Source organism: Pogoniulus pusillus, chromosome 16 (genome assembly GCF_015220805.1).
Source record: "Pogoniulus pusillus isolate bPogPus1 chromosome 16, bPogPus1.pri, whole genome shotgun sequence".
In the NCBI taxonomy this organism is placed as follows: domain Eukaryota; kingdom Metazoa; phylum Chordata; class Aves; order Piciformes; family Lybiidae; genus Pogoniulus; species Pogoniulus pusillus.
In genome coordinates, this window is record NC_087279.1 from 5,215,361 (window position 1) to 5,237,840 (window position 22,480).

The window sequence follows — 22,480 nt, forward strand, 5'->3', positions numbered from 1 at the left end:
TCCAGACACCTCAGAAGAAGGTGGTGGCTTTTCAGTTGCTCTGCCCAGTCATCAGGGCTGGGAAGGGCTGAAGCTGAGCAAGCCTGGTGCACTGAAAGGAGGGAAGATGGCAGCATGTTTCACAGCAAGGAATACAGCACAGGGTAGCAGCGAAGTGCAAAGAAGAGGACTGAGGACAATATAGCGCATTTGTGAACACCCTTGAATGTCTGAGCATAAGACAGCTTAGTATGGGGCAAAAAGGAGTACATGCACCATGTAAAAATGATGGAAAGACTCCTCTGCAAGTCCCAGTTTGCCTGGGAAAACAAGTATGTGTTAATTGTACACCAGGAGTGCCCACAACGTCCCAGATCCATGCTTCCTTTTACCACGGCACCAAATATCAGCATGTTAGAGGCATGTCCCTGTCCCCAGGAGGTTACAGATCTTATAGACCACAGGTGCCTGGGCTGTACACAGCATACACTCACACCACTGCAGCCTGAGCTATCCTGGGCTGCAGAAGTGCTCCTGCCCATGTCTCAGCAGGCAGCATGGGAAGGTTAGGTTGTAGTTGTGTCTCTGCCAGCATTCTGCAGATGTGAGCACAGGGCTCATAGAATCATTAAGGTTGGAAAAGACCTCTAAGATCACCAAGTCCACCTTCTACTCAACACCTTCATGACCACCACAATCCCCACAAGGCTCCATACTGCATTCCCATCCTGGGATGGGAATATCACCCAGCACCACCAAACCCCAGCATCACAACAGGTGGAAGGGTTTAAATCCAATTCTCAATGTAATGTGGCTTTGTAGGTCCCAAGGCTGTAATGAGGTTTAGAAGCAGCCTGCAAACATGCCTTGGTTGCAGCCAAGTGAGTCAGGCTGAGCCTTCTCTCTTTGCCTCTTGTACATGTGAGCACACTTATGTCACTTCATGCAGGCATTTGTGGGCTCTGTCAGCATGAATGGGCAATCCTGGTTCTTGCTGCAAAGAGTTCACAAACCAGCAGAGCTGCTATTAATTTTTAGGGGTTGCAAAGCTGGGCCCCCTCTTTATTTACTCCTCTAGGCTACTCTAGAGGCCAGGCAGCACATCTCTAACTGCTTTCATGGGCCACACCAGAAAGGCCAGCTCAGGGAGAGGCAGCTGCAAGCAAGATCTCTCTTTCCAAATATTTCACTGCATCCTGTCAAATTAGCAGATTTCTTTTTTTCTTTCTCCCTTTTCTCCTCAATTCCATCTCTCAAAGGGATGAAACCTTGACAGGAACATCCCCCACCCCTTCAAATTCAATACCAACATTTCCTGACTTTGATGATGTCATAATTTCAACTCCCTCCCCACCCTAGTTTCATTAAGGTCCACTTAACAAACCCTTCATACATTGCAACAGAGCCTTCAACTATTTGGATTTGGTTTACATCAGCACTTAGGCTCAGACAGATATTGCACAAACAGAGACTAAGAAAAAAGTCTGTCTGGCTGAGAGTTTAGGATCTATTGGGGAGGAAAATTAGTGCCGAGACCTCCATCCCCACAAGCAGCATCGTGGGCAGGTTTTGCAGAGGTCAACATCTGCAGCATCTTTTATCAGCCTGCCAGAAAGTGCTCTGGTGATAGAATCATTTAAGTTGGAAAAGACCTTTAGACCTTAAAGACCTTTAAGATCAAGTCAACCTTTAACACAGCACTGCCAGGTCACCACTAAGCTCTATCTCCCAGCATCACATCTACACATCTTTTAAATCCCACCAGGAATGGTGACTCCACCACTGCCCTGGGCAGCTTGCTCCAGGGCATGACAACCCTTCTGAGGAAGAAATTTTTCCTAATACCCAACCTAAGCCTCCCCTGAGGCTGTTTCTTCTCACCCTATCACTTGCTACTTTTGAGCAGGGTCCAAACTTCTTTCAGGAAGCTGTACAGAGGAAGAAGGTCTCCCTTGAGCCTCTTTTCCAGACTAAACAGCCCCAGTTCCCTCAGCCACTCCTCAGAACAGTGCTCTAGACCTTTCACCAGCTGCATTGTTTTTCTTTGGATGTGCTCCAGCCCTCAATGTCCTTCTCGAAGTGAGGGGCCCAAAACTGAACACAGTATTCAAGCTATGAGTACAGGGGCACAGTCATTGCTTTAGTCCTGCTAGCCACACTACTGCTGATCCTGGCCAGGATGCTGTAGGTCTTCTTGGCTACCCAAGCACACAACCAGCTGCTGACCAGTTCCCCCAGGTCCTTTTCTGCTGGACAGCTTTCTAGCCACTCTGGCCCAGGTCTGTAGCACTACCTTGGGTTGTTGTGACCTAGGTAGAAGATCCAGCACTTAACTTTGTCCCTTGATGCTCAATCTGAGCATGTTCCTCCCTGCTTTCTCACCATGGCTCCAAGCCTTACCTCTGCCTGTGATTCTGCTGGCTCCTTGGCTCTGGTGCATGCCTTCATCCCGTTCAGTCACACTGCAGCTTGGCTGAGCATACTGCATGTTCATCCACCTTCCTCCACACCCAGATGTCTTTGGTGGCTCTGCTGCAACTCACTGCCTGGGGCAGCTTGGCCCTGCGGGCATCCAGAGCTGGCTCCTGTGCCCTGAGGCCACTGCAGCCCCATGGCACCCAGGGGAACGTCCCCTCTCCTCTCTCGACATCAGTGCAGCACGCTGGGGGACCTGCCATGTGATGTGAGTGTGCAGGGCCTAATGAGGGAGGAAAAGGCAAAGGAAAAAAGCCCAGATGATTTACTCGACTCTCAAGCCACTCAACAGTTTCCTTTCCATCACTCTCCTGCAAGCAGTCAGTGACAGATGGGGACAGATTGAGTGGTTCGATGGAGTGAGGAAATATTCCCTAAATCATTCCTCTCTCGCTGGCAGAAATCACCCAGACTTCAGCCCTTCCTTTTGAAGCTTCCTGCATTTCCCTCTGCATTATTTTTTTGTAATGACAAAGCCATTTCAGCTCTACCTCTGCTCAGATTGCTGCAGGAAGCAAGCTCTGGTATTTATATGCTCTGATAAAATGGGTGTTGTAAAAACAGTTAGCCAAAGAAGTGAATCACCACCAGACAGAGAAGGTCCTGGTACTGTTTACTGATGTTTCTGATTGCTTTTTGTCTCCATGTGCTTGGACCAAACCTGGCAGAGGGGCCAGGGCTGGGCAGGGAGCAGGCTGCCAGGCAGGTGAGCCGTGGGCAGATGCACAGGCTCACGCTGCACGTCTCACAGATGGAGGATCCGTTTTTTTTTTCCCTGGATGATTTGTTCCAATGGTTAATCATCCTCAAACAAACCCAGGGTTTTTTGTTTTGCTTTGTTTTTTAAATGGCAGGCCAGCAGATAACATTAGTGCCATGGTCTAGTTGACTGAATAGGACTGGGTGATAGGTTGGACTGGATGATCTTGGAGGTGTCTTCCAACCTGGTTGATTCTATGATTCTATGATTCAGAAAGTTCAGAATTGGGCTTTCTCTTCACCAGGCCATCTCTCGATTCCTGTCTGCTCTATCAGCACTCTAATGGCTGCTTAAAATTAACTGGGACTTCACAGCTCCCCTGTGCCCTTGCACGACTGGCTTTGAACTTGAAAGCCTCCTACACAAAGTGCTTTGTGCTATCAACCTGGTCACAGTAGAGGTGAAAAATGGGGCACCAAAGAAAGTGGCTTTCCAATAAATACATCCCCAGTACAACCATGCGTGACTCACAAGATCAAAGACAGAGTGCAAGTACCGAGGTCATTAAACATGAATAGAAACACAGAAATGCAACAGCTTGCATTAAAGGCTTAGCTTGACTTTAAAGCCAAGTGATGAAAGCTGATGGAGGCAGTGATTGTTCACCCGTGATAATGGCCTGCTCTTGCCATCAGTAGTTGTGTGCTCAACAAAAGGTGAATGAGAATAATTAATCATGTTTCAGCTAAAGCGCCGAGGTGTGGGGCAGTTAATGACTGGTACCAAGTGAAAATAGGTGCAGGGATGCTCAGCAACGTCAGCTCTGGGCAAAGTCAGAGCACTGCAGACGTCAGGCCTGTTGGAAAGTCAGCTCTTGCTCACCAGTTCTGTAACTGATGGCTAAGCATTTACCCCACACAAGGGCTTTAGCAAATGACATGGCATCAGAGGTCATCACTGTAAAGGGAGGTTTAGAGTTAGACTTCCATCAGCACAGTTGCAGCTCTCCATGACTGCACCAGCTTTTAAGAGACCACCTTCACTGACAGCCTTTCTCTGATGGCTCCTTTTCTTTGGCATGTCCTCTACTTTATGCTATTCTGAAGCTTCAGGTCACCACAGCATGGGGGATGTAGGACTGGATGACCTTGGAGGTCTCTTCCAGTCTGGTTGATTCTATGATTCCATGTCTCCTGGTTTGTACACAATAGAGCCAACTGCAGCCTTTGTGGTGTTTTGAGCAACTACAGAAGAAGCTGTGCTAAAATTGAGGATTTTAGGGGACTTCTATTAGAAAAGAGGCTCCCTGCCAGGCTTCTAATATTTTTTTTTATGTGCAGCATAAGTATCTAATAAGGTTTCTGGGGTGTTCTAATACTGCCAGAATCATCTAATGTGAAGCCTAAGTTAATGAAGTCCCTTAACATCACATTCTGCAAATGTGTGTCTGTTATTCTGTCCAGAGCTGCTTCTCTTGTGTGTCTGTTACTCTGTCCAGAGCTGCTTCTCTGGGGGTGGTTTGTTGGTAATTCTGAGTAAGCACAGGTGCTACAGAGGAACAAGATGAGTGTGCCTAAATGTGTGGGGCAAGCAGCAGAGGACCAGCCAAACCCCACGTGTCCTTTGCTGGGAAGAGAGGGAAAATGCCAGCTTTGCTTTCCTCTGAGCTCAGCACAACATGTCCCAGGGCAGTCCCACAGCATATGGCAGAGGAGCCTTCTGGAAGTGTAGCTGTATCACATCCAGGTAGAGCCCCGGGAAAGAATTGTTGCTATCATCACACTAAGCCAAATTCCTGCCCTTTTCCTCTAGGCTACTGGCTTCACACCATTCTGGGAGGCAGCTTTGTCTCCCCTGGTGAAGACCTGGTACTGGAAAAACAAATAATGACAGCTTGTGGGCTTTGCTCATCCTCCAACCTCCAGCACAACCACTGAATGAGACCTTGACCCAACAAGATAATTTGGCTGGGGCCAATTATTTCGGCCCCTTTCCTAGCAAACTCACTCCAGATCTAACAGCAGAGTTAGAAGCACCCCACAGGACTGCAAGCACTGAGTGCTGTAAATCAGAGACCACCACAGCTACTATTTGTTGAGATGTCAGGCCAGTGTAATTTTTCAAGCTGGCCTGACATTTAAGTTTATTCTAAAAACCTTCACTGACTTCCAGATTTGGACCAGGACCATTTACAAGGAATGTGTTAAATGCTTGATGAGTGAGTGAAGATGCCAGCAGCAATCAACATTTTTCCAGAGCAGCTCTCAGTGCAAATCCAACTTCTCACCACAGGTATGCAAAAGCAAGCATGCTGGGATCTCTGAGCTGGACTGCAGAGAATCTCTGGGGGAGATGATGTTGGTATTTCCTGTGGTACTTGTGCTGCCCAGAATATGGAAAACTAGCTATGATACATCTGCCTGGAGGGCTACGGAGAAGACTTGATCTATATTCTGGACAAGCACAGGTAGCTGGAAGAGTTGAGGGAGCCCTGCTGCCAGGTAGCTCAGCAAACCCTCTAAGTACTTTGCATTTGGGTCAGCAGGGATGGAGAGAGGAGTTCAGGCTGAGTTTTCACAAGTGAGGCTAGAACCTGCACAAGCTGCAATAGCTTTTGACATAAACACAGGAGGTAATTATCGATACCCAGCTCTGAGTCTCAACCATTAGCACTTATAAACAAGGCCAGAAACATTCTGGGCTTTGGATGGGCAGCTGGGGATATGGAGGCTTACCTCACCAATCCCAGCACCATCAATGATGGCTTCCTATGCTCAGCCCATCCTCTCTATTTCCCTCATCTTGTTACCCAGATCTGATATTGGCCAAAGCATTTAATCTCTGTGACCCACTTTCCCCATACACAGGCTAAAGGATACTCTGAGAGCACTGTGCTTTGGAATTGAGATTTTTTCCCCCCCCCCCCCCCCCCAACTTATCTTTTCTCACATTTCAGAAGGAATACTTATCCTTTGGTGCCTTTCCAGTCCCCTCTGGGTTTTCATACTTTCTTGGTGCACTATCAGCCAGCTGGATAGACTTGCAAAGTGGTGTTTGCTGGTGTACTGCCACCAAGTACCACTTCATTTTTTGCCATGGGTCTGTCCTTGGTATTTAGTTTCTTATTTTCTAGAATTCATACATTTCCCACCTAAACCTTGAGGTAAAGCTACTGAATTCCTTCTCTTTGGTACTTGTGTGATCAGGACCATAATCCAAGTACCTAAAATAAAAAGTTAACTTCAAACAGCACTGATTCTGCCCTCAGAGAACATTAGAAGTCCTGAGACATCCCTGGAAGCTACACGCAAGCACAGTGTGCAGATACTCCTTTTGAACACTTTGCATCCTTTCTTTGTAGCAAGGCCAGGTCTAGTTGCCACTGCTGGGTGATAGCAAAGCATCCCTTATCTTCAGTGGGTAAGAACAGGACTCATCCATCTAGTGAGAGCATTGCTGAGATGGGGGATGCCTAAGGGTTGGACTACATGACCTTTAAAGGTCTCTTCTAACCCAAAATGTTCTGTAATTCCACGCACAGAGATTGGCATTCAGTACAGCAGCATGGCTTGATGAGCTAAATAAAAGCATCAGGTCACCCAAAGGTGACTTTTTCTTCCCCCGCACACAGGATTTGACTATACAACTTGTGCTTAATTCTAAAAGTGAACAAATCTGGTCCCTGCAGCTTTTGAGGAGGTTTTTAAATAGCTATTCTTCCATCTCTGTGGTTTAAATAGAATCATAACCATGCTACTTATAGCCTGGAAGAGACACAGGATGCCAAAATACCAGGCATTTTTAATAGAGTAAGAGAAAGAAAACATTGGCTTGGGTAGCAGCAGGATTGGGGCAGGGGGAGGGAAGCAAAACCACAATTCTAGGATCCTAGATAGGAAGTTTCTGAAGTTTTAAGGAAACAGGATTCTGCAAAAAGTTGGGATGCTGCTAAAATTCAGAGCTAACAGTGAAGCAGGAAAGACAATTCCCAGCATCAATGCCTGGCCCCTACATCTTCATAACGTAACTGCATGCCTTTATTCTCCAAGAGTCGCTAAGCTATGACCTGATATTCCAGGATGAAAATATAATTAGCACAGATAATCAACTTCTGCTGTGATGTGAAGGTCTTGACAGCTTTCCTTTTGTCCCCAGATGTCTTTTCACACAGCTCTGAAATGACACATTGCCTCACTTTATTTTCTATCATCCATGGCCAGGTCTCTTTGCCCAGCTCTGGCAGTACCAGAGCAGCTCCACATTCCTCCTGCCTATCTTCTACTGCAGCTACACCAAAAACTCAGGCTGCAAACTTCTCTTTGTGCACTCCAAGAAATGTTGCTTCTCTGGTGCTCAAATCTGATTTGGGAGTGGACAGCAATACCAAAACCCCCAAAGCAGAAGCCCCACTTCATTTCAGTCCCTGCATAAATCTGCAGCTGCTACCCTAGCCTTCTTCTGAGCTGGTGCACACATCTCTCTACGCTCACTTCACAGGACACCTATTTCTCAGGTGATGTCTAACAGCTCTGGACTACTTTTGACAGAAATACTCTTACAAATGCAGATTTCTTCATGGAAACTAAGCTTAGCTCTGTTGTTTTGTGTGCAGCCTGCTCCAGCACTGCCACGGTTGGTGTTTGTTAAATATTACCGCAGACATCAGGAAGAAAGCACATCAGGGCCAGCTTCCTCTGAGATGGCTAAAATCCAACAGGCTGCTGGTTAAAATACTTTCAGGGAGGTTTTTGTAGAGAAATGAAGCAGGTTAAAAGGCCATGCTTAATCAATGTAAATTACTCATTAAGAATAGAGTTTGCATATGAGTACAGCATTAACCAAGCCACCACGCTAAAAAAAAACCCTGCTTTGCCAACTAAATTAGCAATTCACTGTTAGACACTTTGGGGTTTTTCTATCATTAGCAGAGGAGCCATCAGCTAAACCAGAAATCTGGTTTCAGTAGACACAAAGAATTGTGCTAGTTAAACCTGTTGCCCATCATGAACTTAAGTCTTCTTAAAAATGGCTTTAGTCACTTTTATTGGTATAAACACCTAAATTGAGATCTAACAGCAAAAGGATTGTGCTTGTCCATAATAACCTCAGCTGTGAAAATCTACTCAGACACAAGACATACAACCTTCCACATACACAAGTTATTTGTCAGCAAAGCAGAATGCTGCCATTCTGAAACAATTACATACAGTAAAGGTTTTCAATATTTTATTAAAGAAAACAGTCAAAATGTACAAGTATTACCCAGGTTTGTAGATAACTTCCTATAAAGGCAGTAAAATAGGAATTTCAATCTAGGTTTTAAAAACTGCTATAGTTGATTGTTAATTTTAAAGTTGGTGTTTTAAAATCACGTTTCACAAACAGTTCTGAAATATTACCAAGAGGAAAAAAAAAAAACCAAATCAATCAAAATGAGTTCTACACTTGTTTGCATGTCAAGCAAAAGTTCTAAGTCAAAAAACCATTTGAGAATGAACGAACCCAACAGCTCCCACCAAAAAAAAACAACTGACCACATAAGGAACGTCCTCTTCTTGGTCTTCACTTAAAATCAAATCATAATAAAACAACACCTCTTGAGGTCATAAAAAATAACTTCAGTATAAAATTGTCTTGGCCCTTATCAAATATTACATGAGTAAAACTGTTAAGCCTTTATCAAAACAGGAATAGGGAAACAAAAACAAAGAGAGAGATGTCATGGCCTTAATCCGTATCTGTTGGAATCACGTCAGAAGCAAGACCAGAAACTTGGAGCCCTGGTTGGTTTTTGTTGTTGTTTTTAAAAACCACACAATCACAAAGGAAAAAAAAAAAACAAAACAGCTTCTTACTGCCTAAGGTTTAGGGGTGTTCTGCTCAAGTACCTGTTCCCATAGACAGTAACCTTTTCTGTTCTGAAGACAGCATACGCAAAATATAGAAAAATAAAGAAAACAGCTTCTTACAGCCTAACGTTTGGGTGCTGGGTGGTGGTTCAGTATGTCCCCCACAGGTCACACTCTCTTGAGATCATATGCAGAAACATGGCAAATGATATCCACCTTTCTTTTCTAAGAAAGAGAGAAGTCCCCCCCCTACATCCCAAAGCTCTTGAGATCACAAAGGATGGTGCCCTGGGTGCTCTGGATGCTTTGGCAGCATGGGAAGTGGGCTCGGAGACAGACCCTGAGCTCCTTGTTGAAGATGAAGCAGAGGATAGGATTGACCCCTGCTTGGGCAAATGTCATCCAGACGGAGGTGGTCAGGTAGACCTGGGGGATGGAGCTGGCCTTAATGAAGACCCGCAGGTAGCAGGCCACAATGTAGGGGGACCACAGGAGCAGGAAAAGCAAGGTGATCATGTAGAACATCTTGCAGAGCCTCTTCTCCATCTTAAACTCCTCCAGCACCAGCAGCCTCTTGATCTGGCTGTGGGTGGCCTGCCTTATGCCCACAAGGGTGGGCGGCGTGGGCCCCCGTCCAAAGCCAGCCGTCCAGTTCGCCGCTGCTTGGCCAGTGGCTCCCGGCCCGTGGAAAGTCCAGTTCTGGCTGATGGCCGGTACCAGCTGGGCCGGCTTCATCTTGCGGTGGCCATGGATGAAGAAGAGCAGCTTGATGTAGACCAGGTGGGTGGCGGCGATGACAGCCGCCAGCATGAGCATGAAGCCCAGGGTGTCGTTGGCCTTGACATAGCGGTGCTCGAAAATGCACTGCTCCTCCTCCCGGATGAACTTGTAGGTGCCCACGTCAAAGACGGGGGGAAAGGCCATGGCCATGGAGAGGGTCCACACCATGCACACCACAGCCAGGCAGGTCCAGCCCGTCATGCGCTTGGCATAGAAGCGGTGATGGGCAATGGCCATGTAGCGCGTCACTCCCACGCAGAAGAGCAGGAAGGCAGCGTGAAAGCAGAAGAGAACGGCCAGGAAGGCCAGCACCTTGCAGCTGAGGGGCCCGTGGGGCCAGGCAGCCCCGCTGCGCACCGACAGCATGACGAAGGGGAAGCAGGCCAGCGAGCGCAGCCCGTCGGCCAGGCAGAGGTCCAGCAGCAGGTAGTACGGGGCGCGGTGCAGGTGCCGGTCCTTCAGGATGAGCCAGGCGAAGAGCACGTTGCCAGCCAAGCTCACGCAAAGGATCAAACCCAGGGTGGCCAGCTTCAGCCCGGAGGCGCTCAGCAGGCCGCCGGCGCTGGGCAGGTGCGGGCTGCTGCTGCTCCCCAGCTCGCTGCTGTTCGCCATCGGGTCCTTCCTCCTCCTCCTCCTCCTCCACTCCTTCCTCCTCAGCAGCACCACGCAGGCAGGGCCGGGGTCTCAGCGCCGCGGCAGCACGCCGGGGCCGAGGGCCGGGCCGCCCGGAGCCCCCATGCCCACCGCTGCCGCCGTTCTCTCCCCTCCGCGCCGCCCCGGCCGCTCCGGCGCCGCGGGGCGCTGCCGCCGCGCTCCCCACGGGCCATACGGTTCCCCCCGCCCTGCGGCCCCACTACGGCCGCGCCCGGCGCCGCCGCCGCCCCATAGGGATGGGGGATGCGCTGGGGAAGGGGGGGGGACGGGGACAGCCACCCACCCCCTTACCGCCGGCTAGCTGCTCCTCCGCGCCGGGTGAGGGGGCCGGCCGAGCCTGCGCACAGCGGCAGCGGCTCTGCCCAGCTCCCGCCGAGGACAATGGGGTAAATCCCACTCCCTCTTTCTTCCCTTCCCTCCTTCTCCTCCTCCTTCCCCCCGATCTGCCTCCGCCCCCGCTCCCCGCGCAGCCCGGCCCCTGCGGAGCGCGGGGCTGAGTCACCCGCGCAGCGGCGCGGAGCGGCGCGGAGGTCCCGCTGCCGCAGCGGGGCTGCGAGCGGAGCGGAGCCGCCCGTAGCTGCGGGTCTCTTCGGCCCCCGCCCTTCTCCTGCCGTGGCTACGGGGCGGAGCAGTGCAGGGGGCGTAGCGGCGAGGAGGGGGTACCGAGGTGGGGCTAGATGCTCCCTGCGGCGCGGGGATGGGATGGGATGGCATGGTTTGGGATGGCACGGTTTGGGATGGCACGGCATGGGATAGCATGGCATGGGATGGCATAGGATAGGATGCCCGGCTTTTGCTGCCGTCTCGCTGCCAGGCGGGGTGGGATGGGATATCTGTCCATTGATGCTGTACAGCCTTGAAGACCTCCCACATCCTCTTCTGGAGGCAGAGCAGTGAAGCCATTTCTAGCTATGGAGCTAAGGTACGCGCGTGTTGTGTGAAACAGATGTGCGCACGCCCATACACACACCTGTGAGTCACAGCAGCCCGATGTAATGCTTCAGGCTTGGGGAAGCGTGGCTGGAAAGCTGCCCAGCAGAAAATGACCTGAGGGTGTTGGTCAACAGTCAGCTGAATAGGAGCCAGCATGTGTTCAGGTGGCCAAGAAGGCCAACAGCATCCTGGCCTGGATCCCGCATAGTGCAGACAGCAGGACTAGGGCAGTGATCGTGAGCCTGTACTCAGTATTAGTGATGCCAGACCTTTGGGCCCCTCACTACAAGTACAATGAGGTGATGGAAAGTGTCCAAACAAGGACAACAAAGTTGGTGAAGGGTCTAGAGCACAAGACTTCTGAGGAGAAGGGAACTGGGGCTATTTATCTTGGAGAAAAGGAGGCTTAGAGGACACCTTGCTCTCTACAACTCCCTGAAAGGAGGTTGGAGCCATGGAGTCTTTTCTTCCATGTAACCAGTGATAGGACAAGAAGAAATAGCCTCAAGTTGTGCAAGGGGAGATGCAGATTGGACATTAGGAAAATGTATTCACTGAAAGGGTTGTCAGGCCTGAACAAGCTATGCAGGGAAGTTGTGGAGCCACCATTCTGGGAGGCATTTAAAAGACACGTACATGTGTGCTGAGGGACATTGTTTAGCCGCAGACTTGGCTGTGCTGAGTTAATGGTTGACCTGATCTTAAAGGTCTTTTCCAACCTAAATGATTCCATGGTTCTATGAGTCTCTAAATAGCCATTTAACTCTCTGCACACAGTAAATGTGAGTTCAGTAGTGCCTTTTGCAGCAGGGCACCCAGGCACGTGGTCCCTTACTGGGCAAGAGAGGTTTGCTTGTTTGCAGCAAGCCCATGTGGCAGATGTTTCAGCATGAACATCAAGGAGAAGCTGCCTATGCAAGTCAGAGCCTAACATTTGGGGTCTGATTCATGTTCCTGAGACAGAATACTATTAGTGTTTCTGCATCATGCAGGGGCTTTACCAGCTCCCAGGCTCACCTGGCCAGTGCTGGGCAGGTCAGGTCAAATACCTTTGGCCTAACTAGCACAGACCTTCTGATGCACCTGTACTGCTAGTGTGGGTTTATAATGGGCAGTTTAATTAATGTAGGCCAGTGTAACACAGGTCTTTGTCCTCTGCCACTTTGCCATCCTTGTGTATGTAGGGCAAGGCCCCTCTGTGTGCCTTGTTAAGGCACACAGCACCGTGCAGCCCTGGGCTTGCTGGAGATGCTAATGCAATTTACTGTACTATTACTGAGTTTCCTTCATGGCCTCATGAAGGACGTGCCTGAAATCCTTTTTGAGCATTCTATTAAAAGCCATCAGTAAATTCAGCTTTATTCCAGCAATGATAGCAATTAAATCATCTGCATCAGCCCCAAAAGCAGATGTCAGTGGAGCAGCTTTTGAGCTGGTTTGTAAAAGTCTCGCTGCATGTGGTGGGGACCAGGCACCGACCTTCATCATGCCACCAGACATCTACAGTAGCTCTGCTGAACTCTTGGCATTTAAACACTAATGGAACCAAACCCAAACTTTGCCCCAAAGATGTGTTGAGGGCAACCTGTATCATGCTCAGGACTTCATTTGCTCGTGGATGGGATATTTATCGCTAGTGTAACAAGAGAAAGAAGTCCTGGGAGGAATGGAAAATAAGTGGCAGATAATTGAGGTTGCTTTTTGCTTCCTCCCAGTACATCTGAGCTGTTTTCGGTTGTTGGGTTTCTCATTTGCACTGAAGTTTTTACTGTGACAGAGAATTGCCCACGGGTTGTTCAGTGCTTTGTGCAAGTTTCAAGGCTTTCTCACATTCATGCAGTGACTTGGGCACTGAGTGTGCAGTGGGTGGCACCAGCACTGGGCACGGTGTCTTTTTGGAGGAGCAGGGGACACTACGTGCCTCCCTTGTCTGCTGTGGGATGCAGGACAATGTTAAAAGGCTCTCCCCTGGCAGGGTGCCAGCAGCCAAAGCACTTTGCCAAGTGTATGAGGATCAGTTGTCTTTGGGGACACACGGCTTTTCAGAGGAGCTGAAGAGACCTTATGGCCCGTGTTAGCTCTGTGATCTTTGCCATCAAGTGAGCAAAAGGGAATAGCACACCTGCTTCCCTCCTTCACACCTGTGGGTAAGGTTTCTGCTCTCCCTGAACACTTGCCAGTGCAGCTGAGCTGGCTCAGGAGCTGCTGTAGTTCACTGCTATGTTGCCAGGCCAGCAGTAAATTGCTAGCTCATCTTTCTCCCACCTGTAGCGAGGGGAGAGGTGGTAGGGAATGGTGTTTCATCCATCTTCTCAGGCCAGCTCCCCTGGTGGGACTGCTATATAGGAGTGATGAGCCAGGAGCTTGGGGTCAGCATCTGTGCAGGGCCAGCTGAGAGGTGTGATGCTGAAGGAACAGCCAGCAAGAATGGAGCAGAGAAGGAGCAGGTGAAGGTTAACAGTCTTCATATGAGCAGGCTCCTCACCTCCCAAAGGGGCTGACTTGGGTTAGACCCTCCAAGATACTCTATGCGTTAGTTACATCCCAGTCTTTGTTCTAATCTCCCTGCCTCCTCCATGACAGGGGAATTGCCCTCCCTGCCCCAGCCCCCATACAGAGGTGCCTGCCCCTCATGGTGCCTTACTCATCAAGTTCAAGCAAGTTTCTCACCCAGTCTCAGTCTTAGTTTGGACATTAGGACAGTGTCACATTTACAGTATTTGACTAAAAAACAAAAGAGAAATGGGGTATTTTGTAACCAGTCTGTTGTTGCAGAGCTGCTTGAGGAGCTCTTCCAGCCCTCAGGCACCATTAGGAGTCAAAAGCAGCCACAGGGATTGTCCCAGCACCCCCACAGTGAAGCTTTCACCCTCAGTGCTCCATGATTGTCAGATCGTGCATGAGTGTTCCCCTGGACACAGCATGGCACCAAAACCTCAGGCTCCTACCTCCAGTGCCCAGTCAGGGGCTGGAAGTACTGGGTGTGTATGGATTTGGGCATAGCCAGGTCCTTCACAGCAGTAATGGGGAACAGGTAATTTCCAGAGGTTGTAACGAGTGTGTTAAGCTATTCCTTTTTTCACTTTGATCACTTGCACAAAATGAGTTTATTGAAGAGCTATTCTGTGCTTACAGAATGGTGCTGCACAGGCTAGATGGATTCCTCTGACCTTTCAATGTACTTGATTTGAATTGGCTGCCTCTTCATGTCCTCCACTTGCTGCCTCAAACAGGAAAGACAGCTGAAACACAGACTCTTAGAGCAAGCACTGTGGCATCTTGCCTTCTTTCCAGCTGGGGTTCTTCCCAAAGCCTTAGCTGTTTGTCATTGCTGGTGTTATTTGTCTGCTCATCTGGGAGCTCTGCATAATGTTTTTGGAAAGAGAAGTGACCTGTATCCTTGGTGCTGCTGTAGCAGAAACCAGTTACCTCTGGTGAATGGAAGAAGCAGGAAATGTCTGGACATGCCTGAGGGACAAACTCAGAAGTCCCTTCATGGTGGAGATGCCACTGGGAAGCAGGACAGGTGAGAGCAGTCAGTCAAAATAATTTTGCCATCACAGACAACTGAGGCAAGGAAAAGTCTTCAGGCTTAGTAATCAAGGAGATGGAAAGGTCAATCTGGAGCAGAAAGGGATAACAGAGGATTGAGTCAGATGCTGATACAAGAAAGATGTGGATCCTCCCTCTCAGCTTCCTGTAATTCCCAGACAGCTCTCTGGATGACTTTCATTATTTGTGTTATCTTTGCACCTAACAGAGTGAGTCAAGGACCAGGCTGCTACATAAGCAAAACAAAAAAAGCTGTCCTTGTGCCAAGGGAACTTAAATCCAGCTGTGAGATGGGAGAAGGAGCTGATATGAACCCTAGAGAAGGGGGAGGGTGAACAAGCAGCGAGGCTGCAGCCCAGGGAATGGCACTGGCATATCTGTGGCTATCACTCATCCTTGCAAAGGAAGGAGGGAGTGTGAGGAGATAATGAGGTAGGTTTGTGGGTGTTTACAAGTATCATGATAATACTTTGTGACAATGACAGAACAGAAGATGACGCTTTAAGGTAATGTTTGGGCATGGGCTAACATGAAAACAGGGTGAGAAGTTTCAAATTCACCATCCTGCTCAAAATAAGTGCTTTTCTCAGGGGCTCATGTGCTTGCCCTCTGTGACCAGGGCACAGCCATGGTAGGTGCCAGTGCAATGGAGGCAGATTCAAACCAACACTGGAGAACCCCCAGCCCACCTCTTTGCTTGCAAAGGGTCCAGATGTCAGGTCAGCAATGGGGCACTGGCTACTTCCACCAGGCTGGGAAGAGCATGGCCAAGCAGAGACTAGTTCTGTGCTCAGCTATATACTAGTGAGGCGTTTTGGATGTGAGTTTGTTCACCAAAGTGTTAGCACCGTTGTGCAAAATGCACAGATGACACCAAAGTGGCTGAAAGTATTCATGCCACTGTTGAATCCCCATTTTCTGGATGGCAGCAATGGGTCTTCAGGAGAACAGCGAGAGAGCTGCAGCTCCCTGACAGAGGTATCTGACAGCTAGCTATCACATTTTTCAAGGGCTTATTCCTAGCTGTTAATACTTCATATGCTCTCTTGGGGAGGGAGGAGAGAAGAACGGAGGAGTATATTTGGCACAGCAGGGAAGTGGACTCGGGTCTCTTCCATCCCTTAGTGCTGTGCTGTTGCAGGGGGAGAGAAAGCCTCCTTCCACAGCGGTACTAATCCTCCTCCACAGCGAGCTGAACGTTTTGAACTTGAACAACTCCTCTCATTTTTCCCCCATGTGATTGTGAGTCAGGCTGAGATTTTCTATTCTTCTCCATAATTGAGTAGGAGATTATTTTGACTGGAAATAACCAGACACAGGTATCATGGCTGTGAATGCCTCTGTGCATGCCACTTGTGAAAAGTTCTGTAGCCCTCTGCAAAGGGAGTTGGCCTTTAAAGACTCTGCTCAATGGAGAGGGAAGAAAAGCAGAGGGGAAGAATAGCTCCTTCTTGCTCACTTCTATCACTGTCTCTGCTAAACTTAACCTGCTGAATTGTTGGTGACATGCTGTTCTTCAGAAGCAGCTCTTTTGTGGAGGAGATCCCCTGTGACGTAGGGAATAGCCACAGTAAGACAGGAAATATCCCTGGCATGATGGCTTTCTATAGAGCTTCTAATTGGGATCCAATCCTGTGAACTTGCCAAGAAAGTTACCATTTTTTTCCCCTCTAAATTCCTCTAAAATCTCCAGGGGAACCTCCCCAGGCTCAGATTTTCAGATTTTCTTGTTTCTTTTCTCTGTAGTACTCTCATGGGATCTAGACCAGCTGCTTGGGTTGCATTCCCACCCCTCTGCCCTGGAGGCAGTGGGTGACCAGAGGAGTGCAGGGCAAGGAAGAAGCAGATGCAGTGTGCAACCATGGCCTCCTCCACTGCCATGGCAGGTGATGCTGCAGGACATCATGCTTTGCTGGTCCCAGTGGTACCTTCTCAGGGCTGACTTTTAGCTACACACTCCTACTAGCAAAGCTGGATACTAAGGAGCATTTCACAAAGTCAGGCTTTCTGCAGTGTACAGGTAAGAGGGATTGCTTCAGACTGTTGAGCCAGCCTGCTGCAGACTAGTCAACCCCAGCAATTTTATCTTTGTTCTAGCAACCTCAACTCACTGCTGTTCTGCTTGTGCATCTAAGGTCTCAGTTGCTTACTGAGGAGCTAATGAGCTTTTGGAGATACATGGGTGCTATAAACTCCTTAGGCCAGAGATAAGCAGCTTATTGCCTTTAGGAGCACTGGCAGCCCTGGGCTCTGCCACTGTTGTGCTTCTGAGGCCCCCAGTTCATTAGCAAGAAGGGTTATAACATCTTGCAATCAGATAAGTGTATTCCTAATTATGTGCATATGTGTGTGTGCTGCAGCCACCTCCACGGGCTGAGGTAAAACCTGGCAGCAGGACAAACAGGTGACCACAGGCTTTGCACACAGTGTTGGCATGTCTCCCTGCATGGCTGATTTCAGCCCTTGCAAACTGCCATCTCATCAGCACAGGATGGATCCAACATCCTTGTCATGGTGAAATGACCTTTGGCACCCAGCAGCAAATTCACCATGGACAGTGTGGGCAGCTTTAGAACAAGAGGTGGCTGTTTGGATTAAGAAACAGCTTCTTTCTGTTGCTATCCTTTCTCTGCTTCCAGATATACCTGTTACAAACATCTGTCTAGAAAATTCATTGGAAAGAGAAGAAAAAAGAGGGGGGAAGGTGGTAATGCACAAGTGAAAGTTTATCTTCAAAGCAGGTTTTTATTGCCTTAGTATGAATCCAGATCTTGCTCTTCTCCAGTGTCTGCCAGCTAAAGCAATCCTGCTGCAACCAGGAAACAGGCTGCAGTTGCTCCTCTAAGTAAATGCTGGAGAAAGCCTTCAAATAAAACCTGCTTGGTTAGTCAAAAACTCTCCATCTTTATTGTGTACTTTATTTTTCTCTCTCACTTTTGCATGTTACCCAGGTATTAATTAGCCCAACAGCATTTTTTTTCAAGGTGTAACTAGGAACATAATTTGGTCCACAACTCTTGAGTTTTTCTTTAGTTGCTCTCCTTGGAGCAGTTTTGGCATTAATATCACCATCAGGGAGAGTTATTGGAGGTGCTGGAACTATCTTCTGATACAATCTTTTAACTTGAGTAGATAAAATTTGAAAGCTGGTTTCTCTGCTGCTCTATTGTCCTTATATATTGCCTCTGCTATTGGTTTATACCTGCTTATAGCTTAGGTTGAAGCCAGAACTACTCTCTTATTTTGGCACTCTGTGTAAATGGATGTCCTCCACTTGCCTACATCCCCTTCCCCCTCCTTGGTGGCTTGAAATGAAAGCATGAGCAATGTGAAAAAACCTCAGTGAGACTAAAACTGTGAGATAAAACAACATCAGAAAGTCCATGGACACTACTTGAACCATAAATTCTTAGTTAAATGGGTGGTGACTATTTAGATAAAGCCCTTGTCAGGGTGTTGGGATGATAACCTAGTGGGATCCTTACAGTGGGATAATAATCCAGCAGTGTTTTCCCATAACTGAGAGCAGTGGTTTGGAGGTCAGCTCAAGGCTGCTGAAGCAGTACAAACAGTTCAGCACCACAGCTGGAATTCAAATCAAGCCATCACTGGGTTCATGTTCAAGGGCTGAAACTCACTAGCCAGCCCTTCTGTATTTCAATTGCTTCTTCAACAAAAGCATTTCTCCCCTTGTTTGATTTTGAACTATAGAAACAGCAGTTTTGAAGTGTTCATGGAGCTCCACCAACTTTGTGGGCTAAGTAAAGCATGAGAAACCTTTTTTACCATACTATCCTATCAACTGAGCTTTTAAGGCAGGTGATGAAAAGGAATCTATTATTTTAATAGCACTTTCTCTCTGGTAAAAAGGTCTTGCTAACTTAGTGAAGCTCATCTTGAAATAGCAGATAAAACTGTCAGAAAGCTGTGATACAGTTTGGAGCTGAGTGAAAATGGTCACCAAAATGTGAGCCTGCCCAAACCCTGAGTTAAATGCCAAAAATGCCCCAGGAGTCGTCAGATCATCATGCAAAGATCATTAAGGATAGCAGCTTATTTGTTTGGAGTTGGTTTGAGGTTGTTTTCATAGTCAGTCCTTTTGTGCAAAGGGTTTTTCTTTGGGAGGATTGACTGGCTTCATTCTTTATTTATTTGGGTTTTTGCTCTTGTATTTTACCTGACACAGTTCACTTTGGTGATGCAAGGCTGATGAGGGAAAAACTCCTGGAGCTATGTTAAACCTGAAGTCTTAATCCCTGAGAGGAGCAGGGCATGGGCTTTTGGGATCAAGCAGCAGGATTGTATATTTTTTTTGTGATCTTGAAAGAAATGTGGTCAAATAAAAAATAAAGCTTAGAGTTAGAAAAGCATATTGGTCATGTGCATGGTACAGAAGCCTCAGAGAAAGCTTCTATGCATCATTTGAATACCAGTTGAATTACCTTTGCAGTAAGAGCATGGCAACTGGGAGGGTTGTGGGGAGCTGTATGAACTTCATCCATGCAATGCATGAGCCTAGCCTGGGAAACAAACCTCATCTGCTAAGCTCTGTAGGGCCATTTCCAGCTTTTCTGCTCGAAGGAGGGATCCAGCTCTGCTACCACTAAATGAAGTGAGGAGGCTCAGGGGTGACCTTATTGCTGTCTACAACTACCTGAGGGGTGGTTGTGGCCAGGAGGAGGTTGCTCTCTTCTCTCAGGTGGCCAGCGCCAGAACGAGAGGACACAGCCTCAAGCTACAGCCAGGGGAAATTTAGGCTTGAGGTGAGGAGAAAGTTCTTCACTGAGAGAGTCATTGGACACTGGAATGGGCTGCCCGGGGAGGTGGTGGAGTCGCCGTCCCTGGAGCTGTTCAAGGCAGGACTGGACGTGGCACTTGGTGCCATGGTCTAGCCTTGAGCTCTGTGGTAAGGAGTTGAACTTCATGATCTATGAGGTCTCTTCCAACCTTGGTGATACTGTGATACTGTGATTTCAAAGGAAGCTAAACCAAGCTCCATGAAAAGGAAGTGCTAGCATGCAATGCTGATTTCTCCCCCCCCCCCCCTTTTTTCTTATTAATGTGACTAATTAAATGTTTGTATTTTTCAAGTACTAACTGGTTTTCGATGGTCGTTTAGAGACTTTGAGAAAGTCAATAATTTGGATGAAATAAGACTGTAGACTCCAGAACAAAGTCCACATGGAATCTGTGATGTTGCTAGGATACAGCTATTAGTATTTTCAGTGGCTGGGGTATCTTTTGGGTGTTTTTCTTTTTTTAATAGAGTTGGCCTAACCTCTCTTATAACCTGTAGAAGGCTGCGCAACTGCCTGATCCCACTTCACGACGCTCCCTCAGTTTCTAGTAACAAAGCCAAACTTGACCCATTAGTTTCAGCCACTCTTATTTGTGCAGAAGAAACGTAAAGAATAATTTTGTCCTGAGCTATAGGGAGCACGTTTTTTCTGAATCTTGATGCTTTCCAGATAAGCTGCAAGTTTTTCTCCCTCTGGATGCTGCATTGCTGAAGTCAGTCTCCCTCTAGTGGTTTATTTCCAGAGGGGCCCTTGTCTGTACTAGCTTGGACTGGTACCAAACCTGATAGATTCACAGATTGCTTCGAGTTGGAAGGGACCCTCAAAGGTCATCTTGTCCAACCACCCTGCAGTCAGCAGGGGCACCTCTAACCAGAGTATTACAGAAAGTTGCTTGACCCTAGGAGCTAAACCATAGAGCAGCACTGAGCTCATTGATTGAAGAGATGATCATAAAACCTATAAAATATTCTATGCTGTGTATTTTATACTTCGGAATGTTTTGTTTGTTTGTTTGTGTTTTACAATATCAGTAGGAGATGAGGTTTCCACCCCAGGCTGATAGATGGTAGGCTGAAGATGAGCCAGCAGTGTGCCCAGGTGGCCAAGAGAACCAATGGCATCCTGGCCTGCATCAGGAACAGTGTGGCCAGTAGGACAAGAGAGGTTATTCTTCCCCTGTACTCAGCACTGGTCAGGCCACACCTTGAGTACTGTGTCCAGTTCTGGGCCCCTCAGTTTAAGAAAGATGTTGAGGTGCTGGAATGTGTCCAGAGAAGGGTGACAACGCTGGTGAAAGGCCTGGAACACAAACCCTATGAGGAGAGGCTGAGGGAGCTGGGGATGTTCAGCCTGGAGAAGAGGAGGCTCAGGAGAGACCTTATTGCTCTCTACAACTACCTGAAGGGACACTGTAGCCAGGTGGGGGGTGGCCTCTTCTCCCAGGCAACCAGCAATAGAACAAGGGGACACAGGCTAAAGTTGTGCCGGGGAAAGTATAGGCTGGATGTTAGGAGGAAGCTGTTGGCAGAGAGTGATTGTCATTGGAATGGGCTGCCCAGGGAGGTGGAGTCGCTGTCTCCTGAGGTGCTCAATAAAAGACTGGATGAGGCATTTAGTGCCAAGGTCTAGTTGATTGAACAGGGCTGGGTTATAGGTTGGAGTGGATGATATTGGAGGTCTCTTCCAACCTGGTTGATTCTATGATTCTGTGGTACAGGCCAATGTAGCTCACTTGGTGTGTAGGATGTGACTCTTGGACATTGTTTCCTTCAGCTGTGTACTGGCATGCCTGTGAAAAGGGAAAAAAAAAGATCAGTGTTTAAGCTCATATTCCACATCAAAGCCAATGCCAGATGTGGTGCCAGCAGCACTCTTTTTGATTTAGTATAACACAGAACAGCATTGGGGATGATGCTATTTTGAGATGCCCATGTTTAGGGAAGCAGTATCTAAGTGGCACACTCTGCAGATATATTAATGGAAATAAGGAAAACAAAGCTGTTCAGAGTTTGTTTCCAAGATACAGCTTAGATCTGAGGTGCTTGAGGTTTACCCTCACCTCAGTTTCCCTGAGTGTCTCTTTCTTTGACAGCCAAGGTAGCTCCAGTGCTGCACAAGCATGGGTAATGGGAAGGGAGAGGGATGAAAGCAGCATCCAAAGCTAAGTAAGAATTCAAAGTCTTTTAATGCTCAATGCATGGAATGAATGCTGAGTTAATCCACTCACCCAGTAACTCCTACTGGGGAGTCAGCTTGGCTCCCCAGAGATGGTCGCATAAAGAATGAAGACCTAATCTAAAGCATATTGAAGTCAACACATGCTTTAACTGTAAAAGGCTTTGGAAGAGGCTCATCCTTTCTTCCAAGCAGTGTTAACCAAAGAGAGATGGGATTCTGCAGTGCATCAAAGACCCTGGAAAGACTGCTGTCTTTCCAGCTATCTCCCTAACCTGAAGTAGGTAGAGGACTAGCACTGCCTTCTTCACGTTCGTATCTGACAGAGGTCTGTGCAGTGGTTTGCTTTTTGTATACCAAGGAGCTTTCCCTTGTTTTTTCCTTAACAAACTGTAAGAGAGAGAAAGCTTGGAGAAATTTAGGATCACATGCCCCAGAAGTTTGCAAGCTGCCATTCCATTTTCACAGCCCTCTGGACCCAGACGTTATGAGATGCCATCACCTTCCCTTGAAGCATTTTACAGTATATTCAGTTCTGTAACAACTTTAAAGGTAAGGTTTTACTTTTGTCTGACTTTTACTTA

At 47.9% G+C, this 22,480-nt stretch overlaps 2 protein-coding genes across 3 annotated transcripts in view; one reads left to right on the forward strand and one right to left on the reverse strand.

Annotated features, from left to right (window-relative positions):
• Positions 1 to 8,170: 8,170 nt before the first annotated feature.
• On the reverse strand, positions 8,171 to 10,729 carry GPR27 (G protein-coupled receptor 27). The gene has a single exon (XM_064156217.1). It carries the CDS (start codon positions 10,393 to 10,395, stop codon positions 9,253 to 9,255), a length of 1,143 nt encoding a protein of 380 aa, XP_064012287.1. The 5' UTR covers positions 10,396 to 10,729; the 3' UTR covers positions 8,171 to 9,252.
• EIF4E3 (eukaryotic translation initiation factor 4E family member 3) overlaps positions 10,666 to 22,480 on the forward strand; it is a 42,164-nt gene continuing 30,349 nt past the window's right edge. Inside the window, exon 1 of one of the 2 annotated variants that reach the window (XM_064156218.1) lies at positions 10,666 to 10,823. In XM_064156218.1, coding sequence (XP_064012288.1) covers positions 10,681 to 10,823 — 143 coding nt within the window. In that variant the 5' untranslated portion in view covers positions 10,666 to 10,680. Of the gene's footprint in view, positions 10,824 to 22,364; positions 22,449 to 22,480 lie in introns of those variants that run through there. The other variant, XM_064156222.1, reaches the window with a different exon arrangement.